The sequence below is a fragment of the Populus alba genome, unplaced genomic scaffold (genome assembly GCF_005239225.2).
Source record: "Populus alba unplaced genomic scaffold, ASM523922v2 scaf18, whole genome shotgun sequence".
Classification (NCBI taxonomy): domain Eukaryota; kingdom Viridiplantae; phylum Streptophyta; class Magnoliopsida; order Malpighiales; family Salicaceae; genus Populus; species Populus alba.
Genome location: NW_027340131.1, coordinates 1637906 through 1653498, shown reverse-complemented (window position 1 = coordinate 1653498; position 15593 = coordinate 1637906). Strand labels below are relative to the sequence as shown.

The following is a 15593-nucleotide window of genomic DNA, read 5'->3' as shown; positions in this document are numbered from 1 at the left end:
TTCCAGAACTCGACAGAAAATTGATATTCCTCTTCCATCACACAAGTCACTTCACTGCGTGAACAATATATACTAAATACATTTAAGTCACTTTGCTGCGTGAACAGTATATACTAAATACAAGTCAAAGCATGATGTTGATGCACATGTTTTCATTTTCATCATCAAAGAGAGAAGGATGAGATATAATTACCAATGGACAAGGATAAAAGAGGGGCACAAAACTTCAAAATATTCTTCTAAAATTCAATGAAGACACTGTCTATTTTCTTGAGCTGCTCCATCTCCTCTCCAATTGCTATCCCAGGATCAATGTAGCACAACTGGAAAGAAAAAGGAAGGATAAAAAATCCTAGTTGAAGCTTCCACGAGAAATAACAAGAGAAAAGATAGGTTGACTAGAGGAGTAGAACCTGGTATTGGGGCTTCTTCAATGTGTGAGCTCCTCTTTTTATTAGCTTCTTCCATCCAGCATTTTCTCTAAGTGATCTTTCTAGAGCTACAGTTCTCTATTTTTGCAATACAGAATAAAACCAGATAAATATAGTAGAAATCACAAGAAAATATATGCACCGTTTTGACAATCTCAATTTTCCTGTCTATACAAAACAAAGATTTCCAAACTGAACTTTTTTCATTTGGATCAAACATTTAAAAAACCACAAATTATAGGATTCATGTCCTTCCCACAACAATTAACTTTTTTCCAAAAAACAATGTCCCTCCCACAATTTATGTGACAAGCAGTTTCTTAGCAGAAATGTATCAAGATAGAAATGCTAGAATTTTAGCTTAGCTCAAACCTCAGGATATTTGAGGGATGGTAGAAAGAACATTATTTTTCCTGGGTTCGATGGTAATATTAAGGCCAAAGAGGAAAAAAAGATGGAACCAAAAAATTATTCTAGTAAATGGATGAGATGCAAGGTTCAATGCACATAACAGCCCAAATTCCCATACGAATAATTACAGAAAGACATCAATAGGGAAGCATGTTGAAGCTTTTGAATATTTTAATGTCCTTTATTATATGTTCAATAATCAAGCCAAAAAACGCAGGAGGTTTATTACTAACATGAGCAGGGTCCAAAATTAAGAGGTTGTGCTGTGGCACTCCATTCTGTTGACGTCTGAATTGAATCCCAACAATAGTTCTTGAGTGACCATCATGTTGGAAGTACAAGGGTCTGCTCGTTGATGTTGTAAACAACTTGAATCAATTCCAGAATCACAACTTTCCTATTTGATAAAACCATAAGGCAAAAAATAAGATGCATGGAAAGAATAGCTTACACTCTGTTGGTGATGACAACATGTCGATTTTGGACAGATGTGGTTAAGCTTTCCTCTGAAAAATAATTCCAAACCCAGTCGAGGAGAACCTGATGACCCTCTTTCTTTCTCGGAAATCTATTTGCCATAGACTGATCACTTCCACCAGCCACGTAATTGGTAGAGGACTGAGACTGATCATTCACAATGGAGTCTAGCTGTGAAACATCACTATTTCGTCCCACCAAATATCTATCCATGGGTCCATAAACCTGAAAGGCTTTTCTCTTGTCACTGGCATTGGCTGTCACAACAGGTGGGGTAAGACTGGTACCAGGAACGGAAAGAAAAAAGCTTTGCAATTCCTTAGGGCCAAAATCTACAATCCTAGCACGAAGGCCAAAAGAGCGAAAAATGGCAGCACATTCAGTAGTTCCAATCCAATGTTTAGAACCATAGACAGAATTGTTGAAATGATGAGAGCCAAGGGCATCAAAACCTTTTTCCCAGGCAATCTCAAGCCATCTCTGAAGAAACGGAATGTCAGGGACAAAACCAGAGCCACCGAACAAAAGCTCACTAGCATCATGCCTATGGGAAAGCAAATGGGAGCTAAGCATTTGGATATTACGCCAACCACAACCCCAGCCAGCATCTTCAGAAGCCAAGCTCTGAAAATGGTCAACATATCCAGACAACAAGACAGTGGTGTTGGTATCAGCATCTAATTCGAAACAGTTGGACAACAAGGAGATCAAACCACCAGGGGATTTGACATGGTAAAAGGAGCTCCTATACTGCAAAGCAATCAAACAAGAAATCTTTTCATCCATGGTGTTGTTCTCTTGGAGTGTGAATGTAGAAGAAGGGGGCTGAATAGAAAGTTGTTGGGCCAATTCCAGGTCCCTTGCAAGTTGCTCATCCTTTTCAGCAAGACCATCATCCTCGTCAAAGTGGCTGTTGGCATGCCTGCTATTTGTGCATAATCAAATCAAATGCATTTTAAACAATCTATCAACCAAAAAAAAAAAGGAAAGAAAAGGAAAAGGGAATATTTACCTTTGAAGCTGTGACGAAGGAAGGGTTAGATGACAAAAGGGACAATTTACAGAAGAATCCATCTTTTTTTTCTTCTTTAATTATATTCTCTCCATTCAGCATTGCATGATATGATTATGGTGTACCAGGCAGCAATTACTGTGAAACTTTGAAGCAACCAAATAAGAATAGGATATATCAGCAGCACAGCAGTGCAGAAAGAGAAGACTAACAAGCAAAGCGGTAGAAGAAAACTTCAGTAGAAGACGAGAAAACCCTAGTTAATCCCAGTCCCAATCGGACCATTGCCTGTCTACTGCCCACTGCTCGCCTCCCACTTCACTCCGTGTTGGTGTTTACTAATTTAGTTTCTGTCTTGATTAATAATCCTAATAATGTTTAAAACGATAATGAATAGTGCTTTAATTTATTTATGTATTCTGTTCCCAAAAAATCAAAAAGCGCAAAATATGAAGTAATAAAATTAATTTTTGCGTAGATAAGTGATGAAGTTAATTTATAATTTCATTTATATTGATATCTCTCACTTGTGAGTTATCATAAAAAATTATTTGTAGAGTTCTTAAATATATATTTTTTAACAAAGTATTTAATTGAATTCAATTTAAATTTTTTAATAAAATCTTATATTTAAAACTAATTTAAATGTAAAAAAAATTAATTTAATATTTAAAAATGGTATAAAAATAAATAAGTAGCAGCTCCTCTGATTTATTAATATTAAAACTATTTTTAAAAAAATATTTCATAAAGGTGAGGAACTGAGGATAATATAAAAAATAAAATAAAATTTATCTTTTCAAAATATATAAATTCAATCAATATTAATTCAATTATAATAAAGTTTGTACAGCTACAAAACTTAGATTTAAAATATATATATATATATATATATATATATATATATATATTTAAAGTTTAATCGCAAATTAACTCAACAAATCAATTTATTAATTTTTTTTTAATGAAATATTGTTTTGAAAAAGAAAAATTAAAAGGAATTATAAATCATTGGGGTTTTATAAAGTCCAACTCCTAGACGATTTAAAAGCAAACCTGGTCTAGACTAGCCGATATCATCCCACTAATCCAAACTGGTTATGATGATAACTATAGTTTAACCATTCCCTTTGAACTTGTCTTCTTAGGGTTTCCAAAGCTCTCCCAATTTTTTGACAGTTCACAATGAAGACCTTCCCCGCATTCCCTAAACAATTTATTATGTATGCAGGCGCAAGGTGGTGAAAGGGAGAGTGTACGAGGCAGCATCCACTTAGAGCATGTTTGGTAGTGTGGTAGTGGTTGCTTTTCAAATAGCTTTTTGTGTCGAAATATATGCCAATGATGTTTTTTCATTTTTTAAAAATTATTTTTGATATTAGCACATCAAAACGATCCAAAAAGTACAAACCGAACTCAATTTTAATTAAAAAAAAAAATTCAAAATTTGACTAAACGCACTACCAAACGGTCCCTAAATCCGGTAATTGACTTGATCAACATTACAAATTTCTATCATGAATTGATATGTACATAATATGTCAATCTCTCTCCAGAAAATGATCTGTTATGTTATAAACGTAAGATTAACTGCGTTATGTTGGAGCTTCTGCTGTTTATTATTTTACCTTTCCCTTAACAAATCAAAGTCTCTCTAAGACAATGAACCTCCCAGAACCAGCTGCAATTATGCTTCTTCTTTGCTGACCACCCGAGTTCCACTCTTGGAGAGCAAGAGGTCTTTCATTTCTCTGTAACTCCGGAGCTCTTCCAGCGCATCTGCCGTCTTTCTCGGCAAAAAAAACCCAGAAGCTGTGCTCATCCCTTCCTCTACATTAGTCCTCAAGGAGTGGGATGAGTAACAGCTTGGATCTTGACGCAGCGGAGGTGCTGTCCTCAGCATGTGAACAAGGATACCAACGGCTGCATCTTGAGATTTTTTCCCTATTGATGCAGCGTGGGAACTGGACTCCAAGTTTTTCTTCCCATAAAGGTTCTGACTGTATACTCAAAAGAAAATACAAAAATAAGATTATGGTGGTGATGAAAAAAACATGAGCAGTCTAGAAGCAAAAACATTAAGCCTCGGCCTCAGGATTGAAAAGAGAAGCGTCATAAACAGATGAACTTGAGCAAATGCACAAACAAAATGATGAATCCCCCGTTGAGTTTTATCTCAAACTTCATCAAGAGAAGAAATCATGGAGCTAAGTTGTGCCAAACTGCCAACAAGTTATGCTAGCTTTCTTTGATCCACATATCTGAGGTGGTGGGGCCATCAAGGAAAAGGATCACAAAGCAACCAAGATGATAAAGGAAAGGTAACTACACTACCAAGATCCTCAAACTATTTTTTGATTAAAAATAGGTCTTTCCATTAATTTTACCTACTGATAATAGTTTAGAAACACAACACATGTCAGGGGCCAATTTTTTACCAAAAAATAGCTCATAGCACTCAAATCAAAAAAATTAAATTCATGGGCTCAGTTCAGGGTAATTTCGGGTAATTTAGCCTTTTCTATGAAACTTGCAATCTAGATTCATTGAAAACTATTTTTTTAATGAAATCCACACCTCAGGGACCATTTGCTTGAATTTAAACAATATGTGCTCAAGAAACCTGTAAGCCCTCTTGCGTCACATACAATTGTGATCTAAAACCATGAGAACTTATTGAGCAAGAAAGGGATGATAGATATTTTTCAAGCTTCTTATAATCAATTCAGCCTTAAATAAGAAGAAGAATTGACATTTAAGCAGATGAGAAATTCCATATACTGAGCTAATGGGTGTTTCTCCGGTAGGACAGCAAGTAAAACCGAGGAATCACAATAGTTACACACTTGAAAACTTAAGGCAAGCTTCTCCAACAAGAGGAAAATGACGCAGCACTAAATTTTTCATGTTGGAAAAGCACATAGCGCTAGATGTCAAGGATAAACTGATATCAGATTTAGTTTAATTAATTAGTTATCAAGAATTATTCAGTAACAGAGTGAACCTTGACAAAGGTAGATGCAATTTCAAATTGAGCATTCCGCATCATCATCAAATTAAACAAGGAAACAACAATATAGATGGACTTTATAACAAAACTACTCTGAGAAAACTGCAACAAACTGCAACCATGGAACTATCTTCCAGAAGAAGAATTCCATGCAATCTAGAGACCACTCGCAAGGCTTTGCAGTAGATTACAAACTAAACACGCAGCCAACATAGAAGAGATGATCATACTGAAAATATGCACATGTGAATAAAATATGGAATACAAACCAACCCTATGGATTCGTATAGTTAAGCACTCCATATACAGTTAGGTAAACACTACTTATGCCTGCAATTTCAAAGTACCTGGCATGAGAATCTGATGTATCAACATCATCAACATCAAAAGGACACGAGAAATCATCATCATCATCTAAGTCATCTTGGAAAGATAATCTACTTGAACTTCTGGAAAAACCAACGCGTGGAGAGCCACTAGAAGATAACAATCCTGAGAACCGCCCTGAATCATCTTTGCTATCTTTTAACTAAAAAGAATTGAAATTAGAGACACCAGTCAAAACATAATTTGATGGCTGAAGTTTTCAAGCAGGAAAAAAACCACTTAAAAACAGATTGATGAGAGCAGAGACTACCTTCTGACCAGAATAATGATTTACATTGCCAGAGTTTAACTCTGCAATCCTTATAGCTTCTAATTTCTTGATTGATCGAATTCCAGAAGGAGACTCCTGTGATGATGAATCATGCCTTGTGCTTCTGGGAGATAAAGGTGGAAGAGAATGCCTACTCGAATCAGAAAAGTTAGGAGAAAGGTATCTCGAACTTCTGCCGCCTGATATAGGAAGTGGAATAGTAACGGGTGCAGTTTCTGAAGTATCACGAGCTAGGACAGGACTACCGGTGTAGAAGTGCGTTGGCGTAGAAGGGGACATAGATGATGAGAATGGAGGAGAAAGCTGGTACTCATCGTGATAATTGGCCTTTTGAGGAGTTGATGGTCTATAGTTTTGGACTCTATTACCGTACATATCATTAGAGGGGGATGGAAAATCACATGGCATGCGAGATGTGCGATAAGCTGGCGGAGATCCACCAACAGGTTGGTTCACCATATGAGCTGCTCTATGGAAGCCGCTTGTCCAGCTATGCGGGCGTGGAAAAGGAGAAGAAACATGTGGTTGCATTCCTCTCAATAGAAAGGACGTAGCACCCACGCCCTTCTCTGAAGAGGGTAAAGACCTAAGAGGGTCTGTGGTAGGGCTACCGACATAGTCCATTATAATCTTTGGTGTCATCGTTGTCACGGGCTCAAGCTTGAAATCAGATAGTGTCGAACGATAGGTCACAGATACACAAAGGCGGCCAGGAAGGGCCTCAACGGGGACAAAACTGAGCTCCTTCATTGCTTCCTCATCAGCCCTGGAGAACGGTTCGCAAAATGAAGAAACTTTGTAAATGATATGGAAATTGTAAGTTTGAGAAGATGAGCTTAGCTGGCGAAAGACCCTGTATGCGGGGAGAAGCCTCATATGAGAGTAAAGAGAGCGTAAAAGTATGATGGACTTCTTATATGTCTTCTTGTAAGAGGCAGAATTTTCACCGGTCTGGGGAGGCATAACCCGCAGTGACTCATACTGAACAACCCACCTCTCTATAACTGTCTCCACAGATGTCCCAGCATACAAATTGTCCATGGATGTAGACGGAGTAGACGGTTGGCGAACAAGTAGTACATCAATTATCATGGGATCCGTGAGATTTCTGTGCCAAAAATTCAAGTTATCGAGAGCAGCAGGGCGGTCTCCGAGAACTAAATTGAACCATTTGTCGCTCTTTTTGACACGAGAAGTGGAAGAAAGTTCCCTGCTGCGATCATGGGGATGAAGAGAAGGGATTCTTGAGTCCAAGATGATGTGCAAGCTCTTCAATAGAAACTGGGAAATAATTTGTTCTAGTTTTCCAGAATCAGGGTGAGAATTACCATGCATATCCATGGTGCTAATCCAACTTTGAGATCCCGGTGGTGGTGTATATGACCCTAAATCAAGACGATAAAACCGCAATTCCCTTCCCTTCCCTTCTCTTTTTTTGGGGTTAGAGGTAAACAAGAGGATTAATTTGGATAAAAGAAGGAAAAAAACAAAGAAAAGAAATGTGGGTGTGGAGGAGGAGCAAGAACAAATGATGGTAGGAATAGATTTGTAGCTCTGCTCGTCAAATTAACATACAAAAGAAGCGTGTGAGAATTGAAAAAAAAAATTAAAAAAAAAAAGAGGAGAGAAAAAAATATAAGAAAATGGGGAAGAAAGGATTAATGAGTCATCAGAAGCATGGTAAAGCTAACAGATCACAGCAAGCCGATGGCGATAGATCGATGGATAAATGAAATGTTGATCGAACGTGCCGTGTTAGTATGAAGGACAGATTCAGAACTGGGGAGGGGGATCTTGATGCGATAAGGCAAGCAGAGCAAAAGAGAGCAATCTCCTGTATAATGATTGCCGTATATAAATAAAGAAATAAATAAATGTTTAAAAAGAAGGAAGGAATTGAAAACTTACCCGCAACGTTAAAATAAGACGTGAAAGAGAAGAGTTTAATTTAATTTCCTTTGCCGGAAGAGAGACGTAAAACAATCCAAGTAATAATAATAATAATAATAATAATAATAAAAGGAGAATCCCAGAATTCCTTCCGGCAGTAGTACTGTTGTTAAAGAAAGAAATGGGTATGGAAAATTAGTTCACAATTATTATCAAAACAAATCAAGTAATGATGGAACGCCTCTTCCTCATCACATCTCTTTTCATTTCAAAATCCCCTCCCTCTCTCTCTCTCTCTCTCTCTCTCACGAATTATTGTGTCAGGCTGTCAGCGTTTATTTTCAAAGTTTCTTTACTTTATAAATATAATAAAATAATATTTTTTTTATTTTTAATATTAGTATATTAAAATAATTCAAAAATACCAAATAATTAATTTAAAACAAAAAAAAATTAAGAATCACGATCAGCCGCACAGTATCCCTCGGCGCACTACCCCTTCGACACCATCATTATCCTTTAATTTTTATTAAAATATTATAATATATTCCTCCCCCCTTCCAGTCATCAATTATTAAGATTATCAAGGTGAGGGCAAATCATGTTGTTGTGTCAAGTTTCTATAAATCTTAAATTAATTAAAATAAATCAATCAATAAAGAGTGGTGACGACGCTACTCTATCCAAACAACAAATGAATTCAAAAATGGGCCACGGCCCACGGGAGGGCTAAAAAGTCCAAGTTCCTTACTGGTGCTCTTCGCATTTGGGTTTAGCTTTCTAAGGAATGGGTTGTTCGTAACTGAAACGGGCCTCAGCGACTTCGATGCTCGCTGAAACCGCACTGTAGGTGGACTTGGGATATCTTCCGCCCAGCAAAGCTACTGAACATTTGCCTCATTCTAAGTTGAGGTTTCTGTTAAGGAAATTCAAAATCAAAATTTCTCATCTATTATAGATCTTCACGCACAATTTGGTGCTCCATCTTCTGCTGGATCTTTATAGTAATCTTGTAGAACTATAAATTAAGTTAGCTCCTCATTTGCCTCCTTCTTTTATTACATTATGATATACTGTAACATATAAATACAAATCAATATACAATGTTTTTGGTAAGCAGACCAAAAACATATTACAAACAATCTTCTTATTGTTTTTCTAACTTGGTATTAGAAGCTTCTAACTCCTGTTATCCTTCTTTCCTGAATTCGCTTATGCATATTGTCTTCCTTTTCATCTTCAAATGTTTTCAACATTAACAACTCTCTACACCTCACCATCATCATCTTTCAAACTCGATAGGTTAAATTATCTAAGTTGGCAGTCTTAATTCCTACCATTTCTTAATAGCAATGATCTTCTAGGGTCTGTGGAAGGCTCTGATCTCATCCTTTAAAAAATTAATGCTGATAATTCCCATAATCTTTCTTATATAACCCCGTATGAGAAAGATCAAGCTCTACTTGGTATTATATTATCCTTAATCCATCCAAACATCATTGTATCAGTGAATGATTTAAACACATCCAAACAAGTTTGGATTACTCTTAAAACTAGATTTTTCAACCAGTCATAAACTCGTATTTCACATCTAAAACGTTAATAACAAACTATCACCCAAGGTTCAAGATCATGTTTCATATATTTAAAAGGTTTTTTAAGTATATGAAAAATCAACTTTCTGCAGCTGAAAAATCCATTGATGATCAAGATTTAATTTCATTCATCACTTAAGGTCTTAACTAAGAGTTCAACTATTTTATAACTTCTTTTAATTTTGCTTATAAGGATAAGGACTTTACATTTGAAGATTTTAATGTTGAATCATTTAGAAGTAAAGCACTTCTGGATACTAATGTTAGGTAGTAATGTATAATATACTTTTGATTTTGATGCTAATAAGAACTCATTGCCAACATATAAGAAATCATTAGTTTTTGCTCCTTGTCCAAGCAATTCTTAGCAACAGGGGTGATCATTTTTTGTTTGATTCGGTTTTTACTTAAAAATAACCAAACTAAATTAAAAAAAAAAAAATGAAACCGATTCAAATCGACTGGTTTTGGTTCAGTTCATTTCGGTTATTTTATGACAAAAACTAAAACTTAACCGACTTATTTTTGGTTTGGTTCGATTATTTTAAATAAATAAAAAAAACTATAATGTTTTTTGGGTTTTTTTTTTGTAATTTCTAATGGGTTTGGTTTTTGGCTTGGCTTGATTTTTTCGTTTTGACTCGGTTTTTTTTGTTTGGCTCGGTTTTGTTTGGTTTTTTAACTGAACCGATCAATTTTTTAAATATTCTAATTGGTTTTTTTCATGGTTTTATTTTTTTTTGTTTTCTTGGTTTAATTGATTTTTTAGTTTTTTTACTCACCCCTACTTAGAAAATCCATTCCTTATGCTAATCCATTATACGCCAAAATTCAATCGCTACATGCTCCATATACCAAATCTATGATATAATAGATTATACTGTTATCATAAATTTCATTTTGCATATCAAGGATGTCATCCTCCCTTTAAACTTGCAACAATGGTGATCAAGTCAAATGCTCAACATGAACATCAAATATGATATACAGATAATGAAGCTAATGCTAATATAGCATTTGATGATCAAAATCTCTCTTAAAAACTGTCTTTCAATGGAGAAGAAACTATTAACATAGAAAATGGTACCTGCTTGTTAATTAAAAGCATTGAATCCATATCATTACAAATAAACAACATTAAGTTTTGTTTATCAAAATCCTTTAATGTCCATATACATCCATTGATCTTTTGTCAATAATAAGTTTTGTTTAGAAAATATCTGTTAGTTTATACTTATTGGATCTAACTTTACTATGAAGAAGAATCATACAGGTAAAACTCTATTCCATAGATATAATGAAAATGGATTTTATCCTATTATTGGCAACGCAAGTCTCCCTCATAAAATTCACAGACTAGCAACAATCATTGAAAAGAAAAATTTTATTGAGTAGTAACATTATTGACTTACAGGTCCCTCACATGCAGTTCTTCAATCCATTTTGTATTCCAATAACATTTCTCCATCACTAATTATAAATAAATCATCCTTTTGTTTTGTGTTATAACCCATTTTGGCCCCATTTGCTTTTAGTTTAAGTTTAAAGGGATTAAAATTTGAAATTAAAAGATCATGGATTGATTTTGGTTAAAGGTGTGATTTGTTAATTTGTGAAAAACACTAGGGACTATAATGTATTTTTGTCATTCTCTCCTAATCTTTGATTTAAATAGATCATCAAGATAATGATAGTTATCCATTTTTAAATTTCATTTTAAATTCTAATCAAATTTAAATTTTAAAAAAAGAACGAGTTTGATTGAGACTTTATTTCTCATATGCTATTGGACTCTTGTATTATGAATACAGATCCTAGTGCATACATAAAAATGTGGGTCATTACAAAAAAAAAAAAAAAAAAAAAAAACCTAAATGAACCAACTATGTTGTCATCCCCCTTATCTTCAGAGTCTGGATATATATATTTTTTGCTCTTTAATGCCAAAAAGAACACCCTTTCTTCTCATTCTTCTAACAAACCATACCTGTTATCCAACAAGAATGCCACTAAGGTTGCCCAGTCACTCACTACAGGTGCAACCATCACCAACAGTCGCAGTTTTTTAACCACTGTGAGCATACACCAATCATAACAACAATGTCATCTTCAACTTCAGTAACTATGAGCAAGTTTCAACCATAAGCAACAGAAGGGTTCCTCCATTTCGGCCATAGGTCACACCTCTTTTCCTTTTTACTGAAAGCACTAACTGCCTGCACCAACTACACCCCTGCATTTCTAGCATCAACCTTCTCTTCTCAACAGTAGTTGCAGTCAACCCCCCTTAGTACTACTAGCAACAATGGTGAGTCCCTCTTAGACCTTGACCAAAACCTTCATTCCCTTTCCATGACAATGATGAGCAACAGAAACTAGTAAAGAGAGAGAGGGAGAGGGAGAGGACAAAAATACATAGAGAGCTAGAGATGAAAAGGGAGAGAATAGAAAGAAAAAAAAGACCAGAGAAAAAAAAGAAACACAGAAGAATGCAAGAAAGGTTGAGACGGTTGCCCAATCACCAGTCTCCAGCATCACCCGACCGTCTACCTCAACTTCTCTTCTAGCAACAGCCATGTTAGGTAAGTCTTTCTTTTTTCCTCATTTGCTAATTTAATTACTTTATTACTATTGCATAGCCAACTTGATCACCAGTTTGGGTTAGTGACCTAGTCGAGCCGATTAGATCAAGTTCAACCTATAAAGCTGAGCTAGATTCAGCCCATAAAAAAAGGGAAAACATGAACTGTTGAGCCAAACTGGACCTGTGCCTCGGGCTTAGCCGACCTAATTTTCTTTTGGCTAAAGGTGTGTTTGGTAAAACACACCCTTATGCCCTTTCCCTTTAATCTCACTTTATATATATAGTCAAATAAGCCTTTTTAGATATTAGAAAATTCTAAAAAAAATTAGGTATTTTTATTTATTTATTTATGGGTTTAAGGTTTTTCTGGGTTTATCCCTTACATAATAAATCAAGAGCATTTGCCACTTTTCTTAAATTTAAATCCTATGTTGAAAATTTATTCTTTTGCTCAGTTAAAAAATTTTTGTATTGATAATGGAGAAGAATACTTATCTAAATAATTTACTAAGTTTTTTTTTTTTTTATCAAAGTCAAGAATATATCATAGGTTAACATATTTGCATACCTCTAAGAAAAATAGAATAGCTGAGAGGAAACATCATCACATTTAAAAACTTGGTTTAACATTGTTAGCACAGTCACATCTTAAGTGAAAAATTTGGGTTGATTCTTTTTACACATCAATATACTTAATTAATAGGTTACCTACTAAAATCCTACAACATTGCATCTCTTTTGAAGTTTTAAATGGTAAAGCTCCTAGTTACTCTAAACTAGAGATCTTTGGTGGCTCATGGTATTCTTTATTGAGGTATTATTAACTTCATAAACTTGCATATCACAGTAGATGTTGTGTTTATTTGGGTTATTTTAATAATTTAAAAGGTTATCACTGTATAGATTTGAAGTCTAATAGAGTTTACATATCTAAAAGTATGTTATTTGATGAAACAACATTTCAACTAAAAGATTAAGATTAAGATTCCTTCCATTCAAGCATAACTCTATCACCTGGCAATTTTAGAAATTTGGTAGATGCAATATTATCTAGTAATTTGTTGATTAATGTTTTTAATCTAGACACCAACACAACCTCTACTTCTTTCCAACTTCAAACCCTACAAGTAATGTTTTAGATTTTTTTTATCCAATAAACTTCATGCATCTTCCATGCATATACCATTGACCTCAATAGACCAATCTGCTATTGCCTCTCTCACACATGAAGTTTCTTCCTCAGACATCCAACAAGACATTCAAATATACTAACCACCAAATAATCCAAATCCTCCATCTACATCTCATATAATCATAAGGTCAAGAACTGGTTATTCCAAACCAAAATAGTTCCAAAACTATAAGGTTTTATAATCCACTCTTCATCCATTAAAATTATTCTCTAGTGTTTTTAATGAGTAGGAACTTACTCTTCACAATAAAGCAATTTCAAATCCAAATTAGAGAGCGATAATAAGCAAAGCATTTGATGCATTGATAGCTAATGGACTTAGTCTTTTTGTTCTTGCTAATCTCAATATCATATTGTAAAAAATGAATGGGTTTATAAGATCAAAAGAAAACTTGGTGGCAGAATTGATAGGTACAAGACAAGATTAGTGGCTAAAATCTTTGATTAGTGAAATGGCCTAAGGTTATTGATTTAGAGCCCTTGCTGCAACTGAGTTATATTGGCTCATGATGCAATTTTGTGATCTTGGTATTTCTCTACAATCACCTCCAGTATTATGGTGTGGTAACATTGGAATAATTGCTCTTGTTTCCAACCCAGTGTTTAATGCACGCGCCAACGATCTTTGTGGTGATTTTATACATCTATAAATTAAGTTAACTTGTCACATATCTCATTCTTTTGTTCGATTCTATTGTACTGTACTGTGATCTATAAACACAATCAATACATGTGTGGTGATTTTGATAAGGTGACCAAAAACACATTAAAAACAATCTCCTTGTTGTTTTTCTAGCTTCCTGCTACGTCCTGTGTGAAATTAAAAGGCACGAAAGAATCAACGCATTACGTCACAGTCCAAGGCAGCGGCGGAACCAAGAGGAGGCCAGCAGGGGCCCGGGCCCCTGCAAAACTTTTTTTTTTTAATTTAATAAATAATAGACTTTTTAATATTAAATTATTATTTTATTAGTTATATTTGATTTTAATGTTGTATCTCCGTATGATACGGTGAAAGGCCAACTACGCTTTTTGAATTTTATTCCTTTCCTTTACCGTGTCTCCTTTTTCTTCTCTGCAAGACTGCATCCCTAACCTAATAATATAAAGCACAAAAGTTAAAGCAAAGCTGCCGCCAATTAATTCTTCATCAAGGTAATTAGTAATTTTTTTTTTTTATGTTTGTTAAGAATATATATATATAATTCAGTTATTTTTTTTTTTAAATCTACTAGTTTTACCATTTTTTATTTCTTGTTATAGTGAATATTGTTTTTTCTAATTAATTGGATATATTTTATGGGTTTATTTGTTTCGATTATGCTTGGATTTTTTTATGTTTTGTTTTTAGCAAAGCCACCAAAATTATCAATTTTTTCTCGCATGTGCCTTATTATCATCAGGTCCAATATACAATTAGACACGATCTTTAGCCAAATTGAGTTCTTTGAAGAGCGTCTACCCAACTTTGATTTAGTGTATGTTTTCTTATTTAGGAACCAGTAATCCCATTTTTTTAATGTTAGATATGCTTTTATATATCAATTTCTTTTTTTAATATGTTAATTTTACTTTTATATGTCAATGTTGTTTACATGTAAAAATTTATTTTTGGTTCTGATTATTGCTACAACACATCGTTATTTGTATTTATTTTTTAAATAGGAAACAATAAAAATTTATGATGTTTTGATTGTAGGTTGAACCATGAACAAAATAAGAAGAATTGATTCTTTTTTTGAGAAAAAGAGAAAAAAATATTGATAACTCACAGCCTAGTGAATCAACTCCAATGTATAATGTTGAAGTTATGGTTGAACAACCCCAATGTGCTTCAGTTTATGAAGAACCTGCATTGATTAATGAGCAGCCTCCAACTAGAATTGACACTGCTCATCTGATTAGAGATTCAAGCAATCGTCCTCAAATTTGGAAATACCCGGTTAATCAACAAGATGAAATTAGAATGGCATATATTAATTTGGGGCCATATCAACCTTTGATGTCTGAATATCCGCTAACTGGTAAAAAACATCCTCGTCGATTTCAATCTCATTGGTTCAAAAGTTATCCATAGCTTGAATATTCAGAGAAAAATACTGCATTTTGTTTCCCTTGCTATCTATTTTCAAGTAAGTCATCTGGAAAGCCAGGATCAGACACATTTACTGTTAAAGGATTCAATTATTGGAAGAAAGTTAATGATGGGGAACGATGTGCTTTTTTAACTCATATGGGAAAAAATCCAAATTCAGCTCATAGATTTGCTACCAGGTGCTTGGAAAATTTGAAAAATCAGTCATGTCATATTGAGAAGGTAGTTAAGAGGCAAA

General features: G+C 34.4%; 2 protein-coding genes across 3 annotated transcripts; both read right to left on the bottom strand.

Moving 5' to 3' along the window:
- On the bottom strand, nt 1-2710 carry LOC118056186 (uncharacterized). Of its 2 annotated transcripts, none has more exons than XM_035068330.2 (5): nt 2332-2710; nt 1294-2244; nt 1076-1187; nt 414-509; nt 1-323 (listed from the first exon to the last, which is right to left on the bottom strand). In XM_035068330.2, the coding sequence occupies exons 1-5, from the start codon at nt 2391-2393 to the stop codon at nt 240-242; spliced, it is 1305 nt and encodes a 434-aa protein (XP_034924221.1). In that variant the 5' UTR covers nt 2394-2710; the 3' UTR covers nt 1-239. The 2 variants fall into 2 exon arrangements, with proteins under 2 accessions (XP_034924221.1, XP_034924222.1); XM_035068331.2 differs by having other exon boundaries at nt 1294-2241; nt 2332-2709.
- Nucleotides 2711-3818: 1108 nt separating this feature from the next.
- On the bottom strand, nt 3819-7976 carry LOC118056179 (autophagy-related protein 13a). Its single transcript, XM_035068313.2, has 3 exons — nt 5979-7976; nt 5689-5870; nt 3819-4331 (listed from the first exon to the last, which is right to left on the bottom strand). Exons 1-3 carry the CDS (start codon nt 7338-7340, stop codon nt 4019-4021), a joined length of 1857 nt encoding a protein of 618 aa, XP_034924204.1. The 5' UTR covers nt 7341-7976; the 3' UTR covers nt 3819-4018.
- Between the last annotated feature and the right edge of the window lie 7617 nt (nt 7977-15593).

Excerpts from the sequence above, each read along its gene's own strand:
- LOC118056186 (XM_035068330.2), bottom strand. The coding sequence starts at position 2,393 with ATGGATTCTTCTGTAAATTGTCCCTTTTGTCATCTAACCCTTCCTTCG. Across the intron at positions 2,245-2,331 it reads CCTTCGTCACAGCTTCAAAG|CAGGCATGCCAACAGCCACT; the intron begins GTAAATATTCCC and ends ATGCACAAATAG. Across the intron at positions 1,188-1,293 it reads GTTGTCATCACCAACAGAGT|ACCCTTGTACTTCCAACATG; the intron begins GTAAGCTATTCT and ends ATCAACGAGCAG.
- LOC118056179 (XM_035068313.2), bottom strand. The coding sequence starts at position 7,340 with ATGGATATGCATGGTAATTCTCACCCTGATTCTGGAAAACTAGAACAA. Across the intron at positions 5,871-5,978 it reads ATCATTATTCTGGTCAGAAG|TTAAAAGATAGCAAAGATGA; the intron begins GTAGTCTCTGCT and ends AATTCTTTTTAG. Across the intron at positions 4,332-5,688 it reads ACATCAGATTCTCATGCCAG|TCAGAACCTTTATGGGAAGA; the intron begins GTACTTTGAAAT and ends TTGAGTATACAG.